The sequence below is a fragment of the Archocentrus centrarchus genome, chromosome 1, assembly GCF_007364275.1.
Source record: "Archocentrus centrarchus isolate MPI-CPG fArcCen1 chromosome 1, fArcCen1, whole genome shotgun sequence".
NCBI classification, from domain to species: Eukaryota; Metazoa; Chordata; class Actinopteri; order Cichliformes; family Cichlidae; genus Archocentrus; species Archocentrus centrarchus.
Genome location: NC_044346.1, coordinates 17,847,454 through 17,870,109, shown reverse-complemented (window position 1 = coordinate 17,870,109; position 22,656 = coordinate 17,847,454). Strand labels below are relative to the sequence as shown.

General features: G+C 40.3%; 2 protein-coding genes across 2 annotated transcripts; one reads left to right on the top strand and one right to left on the bottom strand.

Annotated features, from left to right (window-relative positions):
- Positions 1-1,058: 1,058 nt before the first annotated feature.
- Positions 1,059-14,474, top strand: LOC115779886 (pre-mRNA-splicing factor ATP-dependent RNA helicase DHX15). Its single transcript, XM_030728775.1, has 14 exons — positions 1,059-1,123; positions 2,479-2,821; positions 3,017-3,210; positions 3,299-3,458; positions 4,745-4,963; positions 5,068-5,235; positions 7,421-7,507; positions 7,698-7,847; positions 9,416-9,524; positions 9,619-9,810; positions 13,232-13,354; positions 13,506-13,696; positions 13,901-14,070; positions 14,170-14,474. Exons 1-14 carry the CDS (start codon positions 1,059-1,061, stop codon positions 14,285-14,287), a joined length of 2,289 nt encoding a protein of 762 aa, XP_030584635.1. The 3' UTR covers positions 14,288-14,474.
- A 2,230-nt stretch (positions 14,475-16,704) lies between these two features.
- LOC115779892 (solute carrier family 22 member 7-like) lies at positions 16,705-21,538 on the bottom strand. The gene is made up of 9 exons (XM_030728787.1): positions 21,158-21,538; positions 20,930-21,033; positions 20,694-20,848; positions 19,731-19,899; positions 18,615-18,738; positions 18,330-18,439; positions 18,012-18,226; positions 17,033-17,141; positions 16,705-16,915 (listed from the first exon to the last, which is right to left on the bottom strand). Exons 1-9 carry the CDS (start codon positions 21,536-21,538, stop codon positions 16,705-16,707), a joined length of 1,578 nt encoding a protein of 525 aa, XP_030584647.1.
- Positions 21,539-22,656: the final 1,118 nt, after the last annotated feature.

The following is a 22,656-nucleotide window of genomic DNA, read 5'->3' as shown; positions in this document are numbered from 1 at the left end:
GCATATCAGCACAAACACGTCATACTAACTGTCAAGCACAGTGGCGGAGGGGTGATGGTTTGAGCTTGTTTTGGACCCACAGGACCTGGTCACCTTGCAGTCACTGAGTCAACCATGAACTCAGGTGTATACCAGAGTATTCTACAGTCAAATGTAAGCCATCTTGGCCAGAAATGGATAATGCAGACCAGCAAATCTGCTGCAGAATGGCTGAAAAAGGAAAGAATCAAGGTCTTGAAATCTCCCGGTCAAAGTCTGTGGGAACTGAAACAATTACTGCAACTTATTGCTGCTAAAGTTGGTTTTACATGCTATTTAAATGTAGTGTGTACTTTTTTTTTTTTTTTTTTTTTACAGGACTGCACAGAATCCCTGTGAAAGCATCCTTTTCCCACATTACTGTGAACTAAAAATATCCTTTTACTAAATGTAGTAGATTAGGGCTAGAATTTTCCCCAATGAGCTTTCATAAGCCCCCACAACCCCTTCTGATATCTGTGTACATAATAAATAGATGTACCAGATTTTCTCTGTGGTAAAATGACCAAACCCATTATTTAAGCAGGTGGACAGATTTGTACAGACAGCAAATGATTCTGGGAGCCTAAACAAACACTAACTTTCTGGTTTTTTTTTTTTTGGTTTTTTTTTGTAATGTGCCTTATTTGTCTCAAAAGCCTAAACAGAAAATAAGGTGTATTGTCTAATCCGGATGTTTTTCGGATTTATCAAGTGATATGTGCTGCACGTATTTATGAATTGGGCTAGCTATTATCATTCCTTTATTATACAGTCTCAAAGCTTAAAGAAAATCAGGGTTTTAAACAAGATTATGATGCAGATCCTTTTAAGGATATGGCTTTGAGTGAAGAACCATTTAAACACCAGTGAAGACTCCAGAACAGCAGGGGGCGCTTACTGAAGCCTGCTAAGCAAATATGAAAAGAAGAAAACACTGACTGGAGAACTTTGCGACACAGGAATCAGGAAATCCAACCTGCCGGGTAGGATTGTGCCCGCGTTAACCGTTTAAAGAAAAGCCACATTTTTAGCTTAAGATGTCGAAAAGACATCGTCTGGATCTGGGTGATGACTACTCCTCCAGTAAGAAGAGGTCCGAAGGGTAAGTGAAGCTGCAAGGTTATCGCTCTCAAACTAGTCTGGTAGCAGCTAACTGCTAGCTGCCGCTCTCGGTCACTATGGATAGAAGATGGGAGCTGAGAAAATAAAACCGGAGCTGCTCATGTTCTAGCTCTGCTTCAGTCGCTATTTGCAGATAGCTGCTGAATGTTCGTACTGCACCGATTCACAAGTGCTACCTACGCTTTTTATAGCTACTACGGACGCCATTAGGCTAACAAACGAAGCATCAGCGTTACCATCACCGATGCGGCACGTGTGTTTGGCTAACGTTAACTTAGCCGCTTGTCTGACTTGGGCTTATTTAGCTGGCCAGGCGCGGCTACAATTTTAAAAAAAGACTGTGTTTTGGTTCTTGAAATAGTCACCTACTGTTGGATATATTTCTGCTAGCCAAAAATGGTCCTTTGGTGGCTCTTCGTACTCACATATGTTTGCTTTATGCTGTGTTTGTGTATTTATCTCAGTGAAAACTTACACTGATGTCAGTGTGCTTAGGTACACCTGTCTTATAAAATCGTGGCTGAAACAGACTTACTGAGTGGAAAAAAATACACAGGTCTCTACTGTAATTCCGTAAATGGGCAAGTTCCGTTTAAATACATTATTTTATTTATCTACTGTTTCAAACCAGCAAGTTTAATGTGACAGTTTGTAACGAACTATATTACAAACTGTAATATAGTTCGTTGACCCAATAAATAAATAATTTGTATAAAAAAAATCTTTGAAGCTTTCAAAGTATTTGATTTCTTATTAGAATAATTTGCTGTAACTGGGGGTGCTTAATAAAGTAACAGCCCAGTGCGCATACACCCATCCAAAGTAACGGTGCAGAAGAAGGGCAGGCAGAGTGAAGTGGGTGGAGAAGAGTGTTGGGCGATTTGTGACAGAAGGACAGCAACAGGAGTGAAAGCAAAGGTTTACAAGATCGTACTGAGACCTGCTGTGATGTATGGTTTGGAGATGGTGGCACCGACAAAAAGGCAGGAGGCAGAGTTGAAGATGTTAATGTTTTCTTTGGGAGAGAATGGATGTCAGAGGAACGGCTCAGGTTGAGCAGTTTGGAGACAAAGGAGAAGAGGCAAGGCTGGTATGATTTGGATGTCTGCCACTCAGGGTGGTTGGATGTATTGCTGCAAGGTCAATACACAGTTTAAACATTTTGCCCCCCCCCCCCCCAAAAAAAAAAAAAAAAAAAACAAACAAAACAAAAACACATTGAACATGTCTGCATGTGGGAAACACAGGAAACTGGTGTGACGTGGCATACTCTAGCACAATTATTTCTTTTACAGTTGAAATGTTGACAATGATGCGCTGTTTTGATGCTCACAGGAGGGACCGAGACCGCGACAGAGACCGTGAGGACCGCTCCAGGGACAGGGACCGAGACAGGGACCGTGATAGGGACAGAGACCGGGACAGAGAGCCAAAGCCTTCTAGTACCCCATCTAACAGCACAGCAGTTGGGGCAGGCTTACCACCACTCAAGCAAATGGCTGTACACCAGCAGATCAACCCATTCACCAACCTGCCCCACACTCCCCGCTACTATGAGATCCTGAAGAAGAGGTTACAGCTTCCAGTGTGGGAGTACAAGGAAAACTTCACTGACATCATCACACGTCATCAGAGCTTTGTGCTTGTTGGAGAGACTGGCTCCGGCAAGACAACACAGGTATGAAATCAAGTAGATCAGTGTGTCTCGTATGCTCAATGTTTTTTTGTTGTTGTTTTTCCCCCATGTGTGCAATCCATGTTGAAAGGATCCAACAGTGTGATGGCACAGAGTCACTGCATGTTAATTTTTTTTTTTTTTTTAATTTTGAATTACTTTAACTAGATTCTCTGCAACCTTTGATTCAATCTGCAGATCCCACAGTGGTGTGTGGACATGGTTAGAGGCTTGCCTGGCCCTAAGCGGGCAGTAGCCTGTACTCAGCCCAGGAGAGTGGCTGCCATGAGTGTGGCTCAGAGGGTGGCAGACGAAATGGACGTCATGCTTGGTCAGGAAGTTGGCTACTCCATCCGATTTGAGGACTGTAGCTCTGCCAAGACTATATTAAAGTAAGTGGTACTGTAAGTGAACGAGGTCTTTTAATGCAGGGCATGGCACAGAGCAGCCCAGCCTAACAAAGCATTGTTGTTTCTTCAGGTACATGACAGACGGTATGTTATTAAGAGAGGCCATGAACGACCCACTGCTGGAGCGATATGGTGTGATCATTCTGGACGAGGCCCACGAGAGAACTCTGGCCACAGACATCTTGATGGGAGTACTGAAGGAAGTGGTTCGTCAGAGGCCAGATCTGAAGGTATTTATCTGTTTCCCCAAGAGGGATAGAATTTTCTTTGCCTATGTCTTTAAAAGCAAGTGCTTCCTAAATAAAAACTAATGCATCTAGTGCAACTAATGATTAAGAAAATTAATGTAATTTCCACTAAGGATATTATAATAATTATCAAAGGAAAACAAAAGCAGATGTGCCAGCTTAATTATGCTGCTTTTCATTTGCCTCAGATGTCGGAGCTGGGAGTGGCATCACTCCCGAGTTGAGTACATTCCAGTAGTAAAATTAGAAAAGCAAGATTTGTTTTGTTTCTTAGCAAGGTAGAGCCATTCATGCATCACAAAGCAATGCGTGTTTTTTTTTCTGCACTTAAAAACACAGCTGTAGCGCATTCATGGATAGAGCCTGGTCAGTGCGCTGTGCATGGTTTATTTAGTGAGTCACTCATACACAGCAGAGGCTGCACAGATGACAAGTTTTACAGTTTTACTATTGTTTGCATTCACAGCTGTCATCTTGGATTGTTAAGTCAGGGTTGTAGGGCTTCTCTAAATTTACGAGTTGAAAGTCTGACGTCAGAGGGCTTTCCAGTTGAAAATTCAGAAATTCCTACTTCAGCTGGAATGGAACAATGGTTTGTGAAAAATTGACAGTTCAACAGAAAATATTACTAATATAGCATTGACTGTATCAGTGGTTTTTAACCATTTTAAACTTGTACAATTAGGCAGTTTCTACTAGATGTGACTTTTGATACTTGCCATGTTTGTAATTTAATATCACTAATGGTCATACTCAGAAAATGTAGTTTTGCACACAAAACTGGCTTGGCTGTGGCCACTAAAGGTGCTGTATGGGATTCCACAAGAAGTGGCTCTCTGTCTATGTTGCTAAAATATGGCCTGCTCTCACATCAAGCTGCATAGAGCAGATAAGGAGGCAGAAAGTCAGAAATTGGAACAGTATAGAGAATCTGATCAATTTAAAAAAACAAATCAAAAAACCACCAAAAAAACTGTCTGCTTCTAAATACTTCTGGTGGGATCTGAAGCTATATGAGTCTCAGAACAAAACTGTCTTGCAGGTGTAACATCATACACACACCCTCAGCAGTGTGTGTGTGTGTGTGTGTGTGTGTCATTTAGTGCATAGTAAAAGCTACATCTTTTGTTACCATGGACTGAATTTTATTTGAGTAAAACTGCTGTAGAGCTGTAATTCATCTCATACAGCGATGCAGATAGTTTGTATGTGGGTATATGAAGTATTTAGGTATAACAAATATGTGCAATGATAACCTTTCTGTGCAGGTGATTGTCATGAGTGCCACACTAGATGCCGGCAAGTTCCAGGTGTACTTTGACAACTGTCCTCTGCTGACTATTCCTGGACGTACACATCCTGTTGAGATCTTTTATACTCCGGAGCCAGAGCGGGACTACCTTGAGGCGGCGATCCGCACTGTCATCCAGATTCATATGTGTGAGGAAGATGAAGGCGACTGTCTTCTCTTCCTCACCGGTCAAGAGGTAAGGCTTATAATGCTCGTGTTACAGATCCAGTAGAAATCAGTTTGAAGCAGCATGGCCTCCATTGACTCAAAAAGCAAAGTTATAACAAATTTTTCTTTCAGGAAATTGATGAGGCCTGCAAACGGATCAAGCGCGAGGTAGATGACCTCGGTCCTGAAGTCGGAGACATCAAAATCATTCCACTGTATTCCACGTTGCCTCCACAGCAGCAACAAAGGATCTTTGAGCCTCCTCCTCCAAGGAAGCCAAATGGTGCAATAGGAAGAAAGGTACATTTTAAATAATACGGGCTTCTCACCAGCCTTTAAAGACTTTGATGTTAAGTCAAGGACATTAAGGTCTTAAAATGTATTTCCTGTAAATCTGCTGAAGGTATTACATTTGCAGGTGGTATTTAAATCAGTTTTTAAAGCTGTCACAGTTTCATGTCATTTACGTTCTTTTGTTATGTCGATCACATTTAAGATGTAGTTTTGACAGTTGACACACTAGGGCGTGCTAACGGATTGTGAAGTCTGACATTATCCATAGCATTTATTAACAGGGCTGTAAAACCCGTGCTGCTCCACACTGAATTAATACTGCTGCTGAATGTAATTAAGTGCTTCTTAATTGTCATTATTTACCACCAGTAAATATGCTGGGACAAGCATGTAACTATATGTATTACAAATAAAGAAAATTAATATAATGCACAGTAGAGCTGACCAAACATAAAATATAAGCAATATGACTGAAGATAAAAATGAGGGAAAAAAATGTATTCCAAAAATCTAATGTGCTTCCTACAATAGGTTGATTAGACACAGCCTAGTTGAAGTTGTCACTTGTGTCTTTAAAAAAAGGTCATTTGTGGCAAAGAAAAGCATTAAATAGTGTCTTGTGGCCTGAATATACAGTGCCTTGCGAAAGTATTCGGCCCCCTTCAACTTTTCAAACTTTTTGCCACATTTCAGGCTTCAAACACAAAGATATAAAATTTTAATTTTTTGTGATGAATCAACAAGTGGGACACAATCGTGAAGTGGAATGAAATTTATTGGATGTGTCAAACTTTTTTAACAAATAAAAAACTGAAAAGTGGAGCGTGCAATATTATTCGGCCCCTTTACTTTCAGTGCAGCAAACTCACTCCAGAAGTTCAGTGAGGATCTCTGAATGATCCAATGTTGTCCCAAATGATGATGATAAATAGAATCCACCTGTGTGTAATCAAGTCTCCACATAAATGCACCTGCTCTATGATAGTCTCAGGGTTCTGTTCAAAGCGCAGAGAGCATCATGAAGACCAAGGAACACACCAGGCAGGTCCGAGATACTCTTGTGGAGAAGTTCAAAGCTGGATTTGGATACAAAAAGATTTGCCAAGCTTTAAACATCTCAAGGAGCACTGTGCAAGCAATCATATTGAAATGGAAGGAGTATCAGATCACTGCAAATCTACAAAGACACGGCCGTCCCTCTAAACTTTCATCTCAAACAAGGAGAAGACTGATCAGAGATGCAGCCAAGAGGCCCATGATCACTCTGGATGAACTGCAGAGATCTACAGCTGAGGTGGGAGAGTCTGTCCATAGGACAACAATCAGTCGTACACTGCACAAATCTGGCCTTTATGGAAGAGTGGCAAGAAGAAAGCCATTTCTCAAAGATATCCATAAAAAGTCTAATTTAAAGTTTGCCACAAGCCACCTGGGAGACGCACCAAACATGTGGAACTGTTTGGCCACAATGCAAAACGATATGTTTGGAGTAAAAATAACACAGCTCATCACCCTGAACACACCATCCCCACTGTCAAACATGGTGGTGGCAGCATCATGGTTTGGGCCTGCTTTTCATCAGCAGGGACAGGGAAGATGGTCAAAATTGCTGGGAAGATGGATGGGGCCAAATACAGGACCATTCTGGAAGAAAACCTGTTGGAGTCTGCAAGAGACCTGAGACGGGGCGGAGATTTATCTTCCAACAAGACAATGATCCAAAACAAAAAGCCAAATCTACAGTGGAATGGTTCACAAATAAGAATGGGCAAGAATTTCAGTCTCTTGATGTGCAAAACTGATAGAGACATACCCCAAGCGACTTGCAGCTGTAATTGCAGCAAAAGGTGGCGCTACAAAGTATTAACGCAAGGGGGCCGAATAATATTGCACGCCCCACTTTTCAGTTTTTTATTTGTTAAAAAAGTTTGACACATCCAATAAATTTCATTCCACTTCACGATTGTGTCCCACTTGTTGCTGATTCTTCACAAAAAATTAAAATTTTATATCTTTATGTTTGAAGCCTGAAATGTGGCAAAAGGTTGAAAAGTTCAAGGGGGCCGAATACTTTCGCAAGGCACTGTAATTGAGTGTAATTGCTTTTTAAAGTGCTGCAGGAACCCTGCAATAGAACAGATTCTCACTTACCAGGTTTCAAATATTTTCCATTGCTTTGCTCTTTCCGCAGGTTGTGGTGTCGACAAACATTGCTGAGACTTCTCTAACAATCGATGGGGTGGTGTTTGTCATTGACCCTGGATTTGCCAAACAAAAGGTAGGCCAAAGGTGACTCACCTAATTGGGCTGTGTTCTAGCTCTATGATTAGAGTTTGGTTGTTAAATGTGTTGTCTTAAATTATGTTGGTGTAAATGTAGATGTTTTTGTTTCTTTTGGTCACAATGCAGTAACCTGTACATCTCATGACAGCTGTTTTACATGAACGTGTTTTGCCATGCTTATCTAGGTGTACAATCCTCGTATCAGAGTTGAGTCTCTGCTCGTCACAGCCATCAGTAAAGCTTCTGCCCAGCAGAGGGCGGGACGAGCTGGCAGAACACGTCCAGGGAAATGTTTCCGTCTCTACACAGAGAAGGCCTACAAAACAGAGATGCAGGCAAGTGACCACAGTTTTTTTTTTTTTTTTTTTTTTTTTTTTAATTTTCCTGTTTGTTGAGGTTTGGACAAAAGCATAAAAACTGTCAAGGACTTATTTATGTGTCATAGTGCAAAAATGGAAGGCCTGGATCACACAAATTGTGTGGACGTTTTCAAGTGCACCTGATATTTTGGTGTAGATGTTAATGCACAGAACCAGCAGTACCAGTCAGAGCACCATGGGGTGACAACAGCTCAACAAATGAAAGGAGGCTTCATCAAGACTTTAACCAGGCTGAGCACTGAAATAAAATTATAATAAACAGTTGGGTTTTAGTGGTGGTAAAGCCATTTATATGATGTGTATTTACTCTAAAGTTTTACTGCAGCATTTCCACCTTAATTCATTTCATATAGAAAACCTGAAATTGTAATTTGCTAAAAACAATGTTGGAAGATAGTGAATGGACACAAAGAATCAATAAGCCACTGTAATCTGATATCTCCCACATATATAACAGAATACTGAGTTATGATGGGCTAGTCTGGTTCCATTAGCATTGTGTGGAATTAAACTACATTTCTACATATTTCCACCTACGAAACTTAAATCGCCCCTCTCCGCAACCACCTCCATCCTTGTTTACAGTCTCGTTACCTCCCGTATTGACTATTGTAATTTCCTTCAAATTGGCCTCCCTCACAAATCCCTCCAGAAGCTTCAAATAGTTTAAAACTCAGCTGCTCGCATCATCACCAGAACCCCTTCATTTCACCACAGCACCTCAGTCCTACAGCAGCTTCACTGGCTTCCAGTTAATTTCAGAATTCAGTTCAAAATCCTTCTGTTTGCATTCAAGGCCATCTACGACCACAGTCTAGTCGAACTTCTTCACATCACCTCCTCATCCCGTACCCTCTGCTCTTCCTCCTCTATCCGCCTTACTGTTCCCCCTGTCCGCCTCAGTACTATAGGGAACAGAGCTTTCTCCCGCTCTGCTCCCCAGCGATGGAACTCTCTCCCACCAGACATTCGCACTATTGACTCTCTTCATATCTTCAAATCACGACTCAAAATTTACCTGTTCCAAATTGCATCCTCGCTTTAGTTCTTTTGGTCATTTTAGTTTCTTGTTTGTACTTTGTTTTCACCCCTGTAAAGTGCCCTTAGGTGTCATGAAAGGCACTTATAAATAAAATGTATTATTATTATAGTGGTGTGGTCATTTTAATTAAGGTAAAAATAGCTTAATTGCATAATGGCATATTGCTGTACATGCTATAGATTTATTAACATACCATGTGTCATCCTGCCTTCAGATGGCTACAGCAGTCTGAAAAATGAAGGTTTTTTTTTTTTTTTAGTGTAAAGGAGCTCTGCTGTAGAAGTCAATTCACGGTGATGATAATTTGTAGATCAGTGTCATCTGCTTTAATGGTGATCATTCTTCCAACACAAACATTTAAATTCCTCTTCTAAGATTTCTGCACCTGTTAGCCGCTCAAATCCCACCACTGTACCAGGTGTTCTTCATCACCTTCCTTAAAATAGTTTTCATTACATTTGATTTTGTCATCTGTCTTTAGGATAACACATACCCTGAGATTCTTCGATCAAACTTGGGATCTGTTGTGCTTCAGCTGAAAAAGCTGGGTATTGATGACCTTGTGCACTTTGACTTTATGGATCCACCAGGTAAGTCAGTCTGCAGTCTTATTGAGAACTGTAAGTGGTCCTTTTATGCAAGTTAGCCACAGCTAGCTGACCTGAGTACCTCTCCTCCATGCAGCTCCTGAGACATTAATGAGGGCCCTTGAGCTGCTGAATTACCTGGCAGCTCTCAATGATGACGGTGACCTGACGGAGCTGGGCTCCATGATGGCGGAATTTCCTTTGGACCCCCAACTGGCAAAAATGGTCATTGCGAGCTGCGAGTTTAACTGCTCCAACGAGATCCTTTCCATTACTGCCATGCTGTCAGGTAATGCCCAGGACTGGGCTGACATCTTAATTGCCTGTTGTAGGCCAAGTCTCTTGGGGTTAACACTTTTGATTGCAGGCAGTGTTAAAAATCATCCCACCGAACATCTAGTTTTTGCACATTTTCTATTCCCCTAAAAGTTTCCACAGCTATCAGTTTAAATTAATATCAGAATAACGATGGGACACATAGAAAGCTTATTAAAGGGGTGCAATCACCCTTTTCCTTATAATGTCTCATTTGTAAAATATTCTGTTAAAAGGGTGGATGCTCGTACTGAATAGGCCAAAGTTTTAAATTAAGAGTTCAGCGTACATGTGAGCACTCCCTGAGACAAAAGCTCAGACTTCAGACTGCTCTAAACACTAGATTTCAGAGGCTTTTTCCCCTCCTACTCTTGACTGTGTATAATGTCAGTAACAGCAGATATCCCTGACATGATTATCAGCACATCAGCCCCACCCACCTGTTTTGTTGAGGTGGGGCAGCTAGTTGAAAGAAAGCTGGCTTCTTACTTCCAAGTGGATTGAGGGGTTGGTCTGAGGCTTAGACTTTTTTTTTTTTTTTCTTCAAGATTTAGCAACTAATCATTGACTCAGTGTTTACAAAGTTGTGTCACTCAACAAGTGCAGATTGTTTAATTCAGAAAATGGTTCCTTGTCCAGGACTATGACAACGGAAATATAGCAATGTTTGAGATTTTTTGTTAATACACTATGATTGTCAGTAAAATGATTGCCAGTATTAGTCCCAATAGAATTAATTCATAATTAATCATATACTGTATTGTCAAAAGTATTCACTCAGCCATCTAGATCATTGAATTCAGGTGTTCCAGTCACTTCCATGGCCACAGGTGTATAAAACCAAGCACCTAGGCATGCAGACTGCTTCTACAAACATTTGTGAAAGAATGGGTCGCTCTCAGGAACTCAGCGAATTCCAGCGTGGTACCGTGATAGGATGCCAGCTGTGCAACACGTCCAGATGTGACATTTCCTCACTGCTAAATGTTCCACTTCGGCTGTTAGTGGGATTATAACAATGGAAGCAATGACCGCAACAGCCAAAGTGGTGGACCGTGTAAAATGACAGAGCGGGGTCAGCTGATGCTGAGGTGCGTAGTGTGCAGAGGCCACCCCACTATCTGCAGTCAATTGCTACAGACCTTCAAATTTCATGTGGCCTTCAGATTAGCTCAAGAACAGTGAGTAGAGAGCTTCATGGAATGGGTTACCAAGGCTGAGCAGCTGCAACTCGTACATTGTCAAGCGCAACGCAGAACGTCGGATGCAGTGGTGTAAAGCTGGACTTGAGCAGTGGAGATGTGTTCTCTGGAGTTACGAATCACTCCTCTCCATCTAGCAATCTGATCTAATTCAATTATATATTTAAAAAAAAAAAAAAAAAAGCTTTGTTTAAACTCTGCAGCGCTCGGGTGTCTCAGTGTACGTGGAGCTTTTCGCCTGCATTAGCAGCATTCAAGTTCTCCGTCGTCATCTTCTTCTTGTGGGTTTAATGGCCACCCCCTGATTCTAAAAAGTTCTCCATCGCTGCGACGGATTCACTTTAACACTAAGTGGATCATCGCTGACATGTTTTTCCACGCCTCCACTGCTCTCTGCCATGTTTGTCTGTTGTGCTCGCTATAACCACAGTTTGCTAGCATGTGCCGCTAATAGCAGTAGCAATCATTTGGTACCGGAAGGACCCCCCAAAATATTTTTTTATACTTTAATCCCTGGTTAGTGACTAAACATAGACCTGCAGTAGAAGCATATTTAGGAGAATGCTTGTGAATACAAAGCATTACAACATTACACTCATGCAGCCCCCAGTTTTTCAACAAAAACACTGATAACACAACAGCAGGCAGCTGTTTTACTTGCAGTCTGTCTGCACAAGCACAAAGAGGCGGAGCCATTCTAGAGGCAATGGGCTCAGGTGGAGTGAAAGTAAACCTTTTTTTAGCATCAAAACAGCTGGAGGTCCTTCATCAACCACCTGATCAGCAATTGAAGAAAAGAGAACTTTGTAGCTGCTCCATCCATTGCTGTTTGTTTCACACAGGGAAAAACTGCAGTACAGAAGTTAAAAATATGCAGATGAACTGTTAATATGAAAAAAGTATTTCTTATCCAATTACTCAAGTAATTGATGGAATAATCGGTAGAATACTCGATTACTAAAATAATTGATAGTTGTAGCCCTAGTGCCAAGTGTAAAGTTTGGTGGAGGGGGGGGGATTATGGTGTGGGGTTGTTTTTCATGAGTTGGGCTCGGCCCCTTAGTTCCAGTGAAAGAAACTCTGAATGCTTCAGCGTACCAAGACATTTTGGACAGTTTCATGCTCCCAACTTTGTGGGAACAGTTTAGCGATGGCCCTTCCTGTTCCAACATGACTGCACACCAGTGCACAAAGCAAAGGACCATAAGGAGATGGATGAGTGAGTTTGTGTGGAAGAACTTGACTGGCCTGCACAGAGTCCTGACCTCAACCTGACAGAACACCTTTGGGATGAATTAGAGTGGAGACTCCGAGCCAGGCCTTCTCGTCCAAGATCAGTGTCTGACCTCATACATGCACTTCTGGAAGAATGGTCAAAAATTCCCACAAACACTCCTAATCCTTGTGGAAAGCCTTCCCAGAAGAGTCGAAGCTGTTATAGCTGCAAAGGGTGGGCTGACATCATATTAAAACCCATGGATTAAGAATGGGATGTTACTCAAGCTCATATGTGTATGAAGGCAGACGAGTGAATATTTTTGCCAATATAGTGTAGTTGTGTAGTGTAGGGTAGTTTGTTGGTGAACAGATTAATTTTGAGTTTGTTTGTACAAATAAGGATCCTGGTATGGAGTTATCAAAGAATGGTAATACTGAATTTCAGTATAGGGATTTCCATACTTCCATACTAGTTTGTTTTAAGTAATGAGAGCTTTCTCACAAGTGTTTCTGCACTAAAACAAGTGGATAGGGCAGACACCACTTGGAAGTTTTACTACATTTATTGAACTTAAAAAAAAAAAAAAAAATTAATTAATCTTGTACTGTAGAGTTATATGTAACTCAGATATTTCAGTCATCCTCCTACTCAAAGGCCTAACACTCATGTATCAAAAGTCAAATCTGAATCTCTGAAAGGTTAAACATTGCTGATGTCCCTAACGCTCTGCAGCTGTGTGAAAACTCTTGTTTTACAGATGTGGTTAAATGACCCCTCTCTACGAGCTAATAACCATTACAGTTGGGAATGACCATGAGAAAAGACTGCAGCCCCCTCTTATAGAGTTTGTGGTCCTGCCCTGTCCCAACTCGGTGTCGAGTGCCCTAGCATCATAGGCTTTGCTGCATTTTTCTGTGAATGTTTGACTCATCCCTATGGGCGGCTTTGTTGGGGCCCATACCAACCTTGTTTAGTCCCACAGTGTTTTGTCCGTCCTACGGAGGCTAAGAAGGCAGCAGACGAGTCCAAGATGCGGTTTGCTCACATTGACGGAGACCACTTGACGCTGCTCAACGTCTACCATGCCTTCAAACAAAGTGAGCATCAGTCCATGTTTTATTTGTTTCTACATGATGAAATTTAACCTGCATTAATTTTTTTTTTAAGAACAATATTTTAAATGTGAATCTGACAATTCTGTGGCACTAAATCCCCTTTCCCATGCAATTATTTGATTCCCTTTTCCAGACCACGAGTCTAACCAGTGGTGCTACGACAACTTTGTCAACTACCGTTCGCTGATGTCTGCCGACAATGTGCGGCAGCAGCTGTCCAGGATCATGGACCGCTTCAACCTGCCTCGTCGGAGCACAGAGTTCACAAGCAGAGATTACTACATCAACATCCGACGAGCGCTCTGCACCGGCTTCTTCATGCAGGTCAGCAGATTTAATGACCGAAACACTCAGAGGAAGGAGGTTTGGGATTCTTTGAGGATGGACTGTTGATCAGTCTAGACTCAGATGTACACGGGTCTTGTGAAAACGTTTGCAGTGATAAAGAGTGTGGCGAGTAATGTGTATATTGGTAAAGCTGCAGGCAGAGAAGATCTGTATATTTATCTTTAATTAAATCTCCTGTAGGTGGCTCATTTGGAGCGCACAGGCCATTACCTCACAGTGAAAGACAACCAAGTGGTCCAGCTGCACCCATCTACGGTCCTGGACCACAAGCCCGAGTGGGTGCTCTACAATGAGTTTGTCCTCACCACCAAGAACTACATCCGCACTTGCACAGACATCAAGCCAGAGTGGTAAGTGTGCAGACAATAAAAACTTAGTAAAGATTATTTTAACATTTGTTGTATCAGCTGACTGACAGGTTTGTCCATGTTCTGCTGTCTCTGTTACAGGCTGGTGAAGATTGCTCCACAGTACTACGAAATGAGTAACTTCCCACAATGTGAAGCTAAGAGACAGCTGGAGCGAATCATTGCCAAACTAGAGAGCAAAGAGTATTCCCAGTACTGAACAATAGCCAAGAAGTGTCCTGGAAAACAACTGCTTACTATAGTTTTAGATCTTTCTATGTCATTGTATCTTAATGGCTTTTTGATTTTATTTTATTTTTTGATTGTTTTGTTTGCTTTTTGCCCAGTTTTTCCATCAATGTTAATTCTGTAACTATGTGTAATGTCAAATAAAATGTCAACAACAATGGTTAGACCTGGCTGTAACGACTTTCAAATGGAATAACAAATGTGTTATTTAGATGTGGTTGAATTTCGTTTAGGCGACTGCTGAGTCATAAACATTTGTGCTTGCTTTGTTTCTTTAAAAAAAATGAGCTTTGACTTAATTTCTGTGTATAAATTAATTAGTAAAGTCTGTTATCACAAAGTTTGATCTGTGGTTTAGTTTTTCTGTTTTTGTCTAGTCCTTTTAATGCATAGTGGACACTACAGAGGACAGCTGTTCCTTTGTATAAGCATGCTTCGTTGTCATAGTTTTATATCAGCCAGCACAGTGGATGCTTGTGCATCATCCTATACACTGCCACCTATTGATCAGCCATGGGAAGTGCTATAAGCCCAATGCTCTTGCATGTATTTAAAAAAAAAAAAAAAGGCTAGCATCAAGTAACATCTAAGCAATAATATAATTGTTAAAATGTTCACATAATTATTTTTTTATTGGGAGAAATTTGCAATTAATCATGTGTTCAAAAAAACTGGACATAGTTCAACTGCAGTCCATACCATTACTACTTGATCATTACTTGATCAGCCTGATCTGCAGTGACATTTTCAGTGTACCATAGATCAATTGCTAGTTGTTAGAATGTAAATAGCAGCTTTTAAAAATATTTTTGCATGTTATCTCCATGAAGTGAATCCACATTGGTTCATTTATATTTTTGTTCAAGTGCAGCTTGTGAAAGAAAGGAAAGCCTACAGGATAGTGGAGCTGTACCATCCGAGTCACGTGAGGATGATGCCAGTGACTGATGATGAATGATTGCCAGAAAAACAAGGAGAATGGTCAGGATTAATCAATGCTGGCAGTAGTGACAGTGGATCTGTGAAAACTGAGGCTGTACCACCAGACAGAGCTCAGGAACAGACTACTGTGAATGCTTCACACCTTTACATAATGTCTGGGCTGGAACAGAGGGCTCTGTAGCTTATGTACTAATAAATGCAGGTTCCATCAAACACAAGAGGAAGACCAACTGGCACTCCACCTCCAGTGAAACACAGTTGGCATTTTTTATAAGGGCATGTTTAGCACCTGCTAATTTATTCTAACTTATTTTTGGCTTGTGTCCTGGATGTTTTGCCAAATTTCCTTGAAGTCAGACTGAACTGAACTAGTGGAACTGGCAGCAATAATGTTCAGACTATGCTGCTTTCTGAGAGGGTGCTTTTTTGTAGAAAATCCCAGAAAGTCCACAGATCGTCCGGTCAGGAGCAAGATTTACATACATTTTTGCATTGCTTCGAAATGTATTAGAATATATTAAAATGTGAGACAACATCAAACTGGTAGCATTAAAAATGAAAATCATTTAATAATTTTCACACAGTATATCATTTGCTATTATTGGTTTGTCAGATGCATATTTCTTTGGTTCAAAAGTCACATGCATGATGTCCAGCTGAGTGGACGTGTTCGTAATGCCATGATAAAAGGTTCATAAACAAAATTTCAATTGCATTTTTTTTTTTATGCCTGAAGAGGAATAAAAGGGGCTCGACACTTGTTTTATTTTATTAAATATGGAACCAAGTCTTGGGGTGGAAAGGGGCTCTTTAGTGAATCAGTACCTTAGTAGTTCCTGCTATTTAAAAAAATCATCTACTCTCTCAGCAACCTTAGCACAGTGTTATGTGTTTATGCATAACATGACTTTTAATGTGTTTTCTAAAATTTCTAAAAAGTTTGTTGGACTTCGACTCGCCCGTGATATGCTGTTTAACACAGAGCACAACTTACACTTCAAACACAAGGTTTTATGTGTCAGGAAAATAGATAAGGTAAAATAGATTTAATGAATGGCGTTTTTTTTTTTTTACAAGTAATACTGTAATAATAATAATTTCTCACATGAAAATGGTTCTGAAATTGGGGAATTAGACCATAAATGTGAACATTAGTAGGATGAAAACAGAGAAAAATGGAAAGGTGCACATTTTCAGGAAAATAAAACGATTACTGACATTAATGTGACATGTAACGATTGTTTCTCAGCAAGCACCATAACTGCTGTTTTATGCAGCTGTCTAGTAGTAGTACAACTATTGTAAATGTAATTATCTGGTTATTTGAAGTCCTTTGAAGGTATTCAGGTTCAAGAGTAAACTGCACATGAATACATAAAACAGACTTGCACTTCAGCCATAGCATAACCTTACTGGACTGAACGTGTTCATGTCAGTGATTCTTCACTATCGCTTCTGTTCAATGTCTTCTATGGTCTCTGGCAGGCACCTGTTGCGGGTCTCTGGAAGCGTGCTTGCCACTATCGCCCCAAATACTGCCAGACAGCACAAGACCACCTGTGGCAGTTCCTTCCAGACCTCATCCAGTAAGAGGATCATAGGCGCCACAGCTACACCAAACCGAGCCATGAACGAGTTGTAGCCCATACCATTCTGCCTAAAAGTGTAAACATTAATCAATGAGAAGAGCATGCAGAAAAAGTGAAACCCATCTCTTTGATGTCCTGCTGTGTTTAAATGAAGATGAAGCTTGGAATTAGGCATGTATAGTTACCTTATTACAGTCGGGTACAGCTCAGCGCTGTACAGCACTAATGTTCCAAAGGATGCTGCAGAAAACCCTTTTCCAATGACTGCTACCACAGTAGTAGCAACAGACATATCTACAAGGAACAGCAGAATCATATTTACTGATAAGTTTACATACAAGAAATCTGTCTTGGTGCAAGGCAAAAGGTGGTACAAAAGAAAAAAAAATGGAATATATAAGATTTAAATTGTAATACAGTGCTTTGTATTGAGCCACCCCCTTATTTCTTGGGATTTTCTATTTTCTTTGAATACATTGCTCCATCAGACCTGTTGCCACTGATTTTCAGCCCAGTTCTTGTGTAATTTGGCATACCTCAGCCTTTTCTCACTGTTTCCCTTCCTTATCAATGGCTTCTTGACAGTCACCCTTCCACTGAGACCATTGCTAATGAAGATTTGTAGACTGAAGTAGATCTCTCAGGTCTATCAAGTCTTGGATTTTTAAAGACCATCACCTTCTGTTCATGTGCTGTAGATATAACTTATTTTGTCCAGTTTTCTCAATGTTTTTAAGGACAAACTGCACATCATGCTGAGAGAGGCCAAGTTTTCCACTGATTTGGGAATCACATTGTTGGTGGAAAACACTGTGTTACCACTGACATTTTTCATAGATCCAAGTAAAGAAATGGGAACAAATGGTGTGTTTTTGTGACAGGCTGCTAGTAACAAAGTGTCAAAAGACCATTTAAAATTGATTCTTTGCTAAGATATCTGTGTAGACACAAAATGCCTTTTTGTGCTTAAATAATTCATTGGTCACTGTTAAATCATTCTTCTGAAAATGGTCAGGTACAAGGACTGGACTGAAAATGAGTGAAAAAGCAGCCAATGTCCAAAGAAAAAGACCTGACCTGACTACAATCTCTTTTGAGAAAGATTTTTCAAACCTTTAAAACCCAAGTCTTACATTAAGTCTGTGGTGATCAATAAATGCCTACCTTTTGGTATCACAATATTGATTCCAAGACAAATGGCAGCCAGCAGCATAGATCCCACCTCAGTGCTCCGCCTGCCTATCTTATCCAGTAAGTAGTAGACTGACACTTTGGCAGGAAGTTCAATTAAACCATAACTAAACTGAGTGAGATATATGTTGAGCCCAAACCCCGTGATGTTGAAGCTGATGCCATAAAATGTAGTTGCGATACAAAACCTGGGGACAGAGAAAGCAGCAACTCATTAAATTAGTGAACAAGCTGTTGACTTATATTCTGCACACATGATGTAATACACCCTAAAGCAGTGGGAATACAGACCATAATATACCAGTACGCAGGGCCAGTTTCCTCATCTCAGGTGTTTGTATCAGATCAAGGTAGGAGTAGGTTCGATCTCGTTTCTCCGTCACAACAATGGTGGACAACGACTGAAAGAATTCAAAGTAGCGTCATTTGAGGGAGAGCTCCCATTTGCAAGAACGGTGAGTGTAAAGCAATGAAAGACACACTGAGTAGGAACACAATAAACCAAAACATACAAATACAATTAATTAAGGCACTCTCAAGACTAGATTGTTCTTGGTTAATCTGGAGTTTACTGACCTCTGTTTTAAGTGTTTGGATTGACTCATCTGTACGATTCATGCTGGCACATTTTTTCAAATAGATCTGAGCTTGCTCCAGCTTTCCATTGGCAATCAGCCACCTAGCCGACTCTGGCATCCACCTATTGTTACAGGGAAATTAGTTTTTTGATCCAACTGTAGACCTATTGCACTCAAGTTTTTACAGCAAAAAATAAATTACTGCTTTGCGGTTGTGTGCCTCTGTCAGCCAGCCAACATCACAACACTGCTTTCACCTTTGGTGTTGACCTTTGAATTTTTGAATAGAAACTATCATCACTTCATTTTAGTGTACTAGACACTGTGTCAAGTTTTGTCATAGTTTGCAGACGAAAACCCGTCCTGTGAGATCTCAGTGAGCTTGACCTTTGACCACCAAAATCTAATCACTTCATCCTTAAGTCCCAGTAAATGTTTTTGTTTTTTCTTTTCAAAGTTTCTAAAAGAATGAGAGTATTTGTATTCAATGAGATACTCTTCCTTCAAATCCAGTCTCTATGATACCCATTTACCAGCAACACAGCTGCTTAGAGCAGGAGATCCGTGCATATCATGCAAATAAAGGCATCAACTACTGGACTCAAGCAGGATTGAGGACTGGATTATAGAGTTCTGGGAAGCTCACTTCCTTCAGAGTCCACAATCCCAGATTTTTGCTAAAATTTCATAACTTGCAGCAATTTATCAGACTTTGCGATGCTTCTTCTGAGGACATGCAAGGCTTTACACATTTTTTTCCCCCCATGTTTGCAGTAGCAGGCTAATGTTTAGCTGAGGGGGACCCATCAATTTGTTCCAGGTCTTCCCCTCCAGTAAGTGCTACAGAGCACTGTCTGCCCAAAGAGGAAGAGATCTGCACAGTTTCTTTCCACAGGCCTTCACTGATAAACACATGGAACACTAATATAATGCCTGTATGTTAAACATCCATCATACCTGCTGCTGAATTAAAGCTCACCATATATACTGTATATATACTAACAACTTATCCGGCTCCATGGCTGTTGGATGTTAACCAGTCACAGACTTCCAGATTAAAGTGATTAAAGAGTACTGAAATGAGCTTTTGTTTGACTACAAGCCTTAGTCATACCTCCAAGTGAAGATGGCTAAGATTAAAGGTGATGTTACACTAACAATCAGCCTCCTCCAATCATTCACAAAGTAGGCAATGAGTGGGAATACTGTGTTTCCAAATGTCCAGGATAAGCTATCAGTCACTCCCACAATCTTCCGGTGTTCAATGTCCACCCACTCCACACCTGAAAGGATCAAATGTCCAATTACTTTATAAGTAAGTTCATTAGAGAAAGCCTTTAGTATGAGGTCCATCAGTAACCAGAGAGGGGAAACAATTCCAAGGCTAAATTTTTACTGAGCTTTTACTTGGGATGATAAAATGATGATAAAAGGGGAAGGGCTGTCTCTAGAATACAATATTCTGTGTTTGCACACATTTCTAAATTTATGGAAAAATTTGTACTACATTGAGGTACTGTAAACATGCTATATTGCTTTTACTCTTCCGTTGAATGTGCCTCTGCAGCAGTTAATTTTGATCTTTTTTCCTATTATTATTACTTTAGGTGGTATCTGCAATTTTATAATGGTTATAATGAACACTATCAGCAAAACTAGCCTTTTAAATTACAGCACTGAGCATACTGCATTCCTTGAACTGTCAGTCAAAAATTTACAGTGAGACTGAATAAACACCGCCTGCCATCATGACATGATACATGTAATCAATGCATGCAAAGTGCCTCTATTTTTTAAAAAAAATATTAGGTTAAATTTTTTTCCAAACACAGGCGAGTCATTTATCTCATGCACAGCAAATAATAAAAAAAAAAATATCACAAAGTGGCCTTGGAATATGATATATTCATCATTTTTCCCTCTGTGGCAACTGCTGGGCTCTATACTGTGGCACGCTTCAAAGCAAAGCTTGTTTTTTTTCTATGAACGTTCTTTTGGTAAGCTCTTCTGAAGCGAACTGAACATGACATATAAAAAGGATGCAGTATATGTTTAGGTCAAGAACCAAAGTAATTACTGAGAACTGCTGAGACAATGACGATGCCTGTGATGCAGAAGCCAGTGAAGAACCTCAGCACAGCAAACATCATGTAGGATGTAGAAAAGGCGCTTGCAACACCAAACAGCATTCCAGACACATATGATACCAGCAGCATGATCCTTCGACCATACCTATGGAAAAACAGAAAAGCTCAGTATTTCATTTTATTCAGTAGCTGGAACACTGCATAATCAAATTTGAGTCAATCATACCTGTCACTTAGACTTCCAAAGGAAATTGCTCCAAACATGACTCCGACAAAGAAGATGGTAGCAGTTGCTTTGTTTTTCCCTCTTCTAGTACACACCAAGTCCCACTTGTACAAAGAAAAAAAAAAAAAAGAAGACAAATCCACTATTACATTTTCCATGGGACTATTTCATAATGATGAACAATTACACTTATTTCACAACTGAAAAAAAAAAGTACAGTAGGATCACCTCTGAGGTCAGAGTAGACTTGAAGGTGGTGTTATCGTAAACCCATCCGTTCCGGCACGGCACTCTTGGCGCATCAGTGATGTTGGAGGACTTAAACAGCAGCTGATATTGAGGCTCCTCAAACATCTGACAGGAGCTTGGAGTCCCATCTTGCTGAACTGGAATACTAACAACAAGCCTCTCTGCCTGGGATAAATTCATAAAAACACCTCCGTCATCCAGAGAGCTGATGTCACAGTGATGAGAGGGAACAGCTGCTATGAAATTGTTGAGCATGAAGTGGCAAGGCAGAGTGAAGCGGCCGATGAAGCTGATCACAATGATCATTATCTGAAATCTTCCAAATCCATTAATATGAGCAAGAACATTCTCAAACTTCATTATGGCTTCGAACTGTGGGCAAAATATCCTCAATCCTCAATCACTTGTAGCACACACTTGATGTCTGACTATTTAAAGGCTTCTTGACTAGCTGAAATAAGTCAATGTTTTACCTCACTTAACCAATGAAATAATTTTTATCTATGTGATTATAAATGAAAGCTTTCAATGGTGGTGACAGTTACTCTATTGCAGGAAATGAAATGACTCATCAAAAGTAATGACACAAAAAAGAAAAGTAAAGACACTGTGATTCAGTGGGAGTTTAATTCATAAGCAAATGAATGGAAGTTATAAATGGTAAAATGTACCTGATCTGTGTTTGAATTAGATTTGAACCCTTTTTATTAATTTTCTCTAAATAATACAACAAAACAGCATTAAGAGTAATTCAAGAAAAGGACTGTTGCTGTTACAAACAGGGGAGTCGGAACTCAAGGCCAATATGGAGACACAGAGACTGATGTTATGACAGAATTCATGAGCAAAGATGATACCAATAAATGCTAGAACAGAATAAGAGCAATAATTACAACACCGGGTATGTGTTAGCACTCAAGGAAGAAAAAAAGAGATTATTAATTCATGTAAAAACCTACTATCAAACCGGAGGAAAGATTGGTTCTTCACTTAATCATTTCACACATCAAGCGCTATTAAATCTTTTCAATCATCTATTTGGAGAAGGTCTCTGTTTCTGATTTTGTAGGACTGTAGGCCTCCGTTATGTAATACTCTAAAGTCCTCTGAGGTAATACTTTTGATCCATTGTTTTGTTGCATGTATAAAGTAGACTTCAAACACTGAAGCCAAAAGTCACCTAATAAATTGCATAACTATACCGTATTGTATGACCAGTTCAAACTGTACAAACTCCAGGAAATGCAGGTACATTAATGAACAAAAGTACTGGACCTCCTACAGGAGGTCACTGCACACAGTTTCTGTGCTGACGTAAATGCCAGAGGAGGTTTGGAACTCTGCAGTTACTGAGTCAGCAGACCGTTGGAGACCTATGCACTTGGCAACCCCGCTCTGTAACCTGGTCTGCCTCTTCATGGCTGAGTTCATGTGGTTCCTAAACACTCCCAATTTGCAATAATACCACTTACAGTTGA

What these genes read in the sequence shown, in the direction of transcription:
- LOC115779886 (XM_030728775.1), top strand. Translation starts at nt 1,059, where the DNA reads ATGTCGAAAAGACATCGTCTGGATCTGGGTGATGACTACTCCTCCAGT. An exon ending in AGTAAGAAGAGGTCCGAAGG is followed by an intron (nt 1,124 to 2,478) that starts GTAAGTGAAGCT and finishes TGATGCTCACAG; the next exon opens with GAGGGACCGAGACCGCGACA. An exon ending in CTGGATTTGCCAAACAAAAG is followed by an intron (nt 7,508 to 7,697) that starts GTAGGCCAAAGG and finishes ATGCTTATCTAG; the next exon opens with GTGTACAATCCTCGTATCAG.
- LOC115779892 (XM_030728787.1), bottom strand. Translation starts at nt 21,538, where the DNA reads ATGAAGTTTGAGAATGTTCTTGCTCATATTAATGGATTTGGAAGATTT. An exon ending in CAATATTGTGATACCAAAAG is followed by an intron (nt 17,142 to 18,011) that starts GTAGGCATTTAT and finishes TGTTCCTTGTAG; the next exon opens with ATATGTCTGTTGCTACTACT. An exon ending in CTGTACCCGACTGTAATAAG is followed by an intron (nt 16,916 to 17,032) that starts GTAACTATACAT and finishes TTACACTTTTAG; the next exon opens with GCAGAATGGTATGGGCTACA.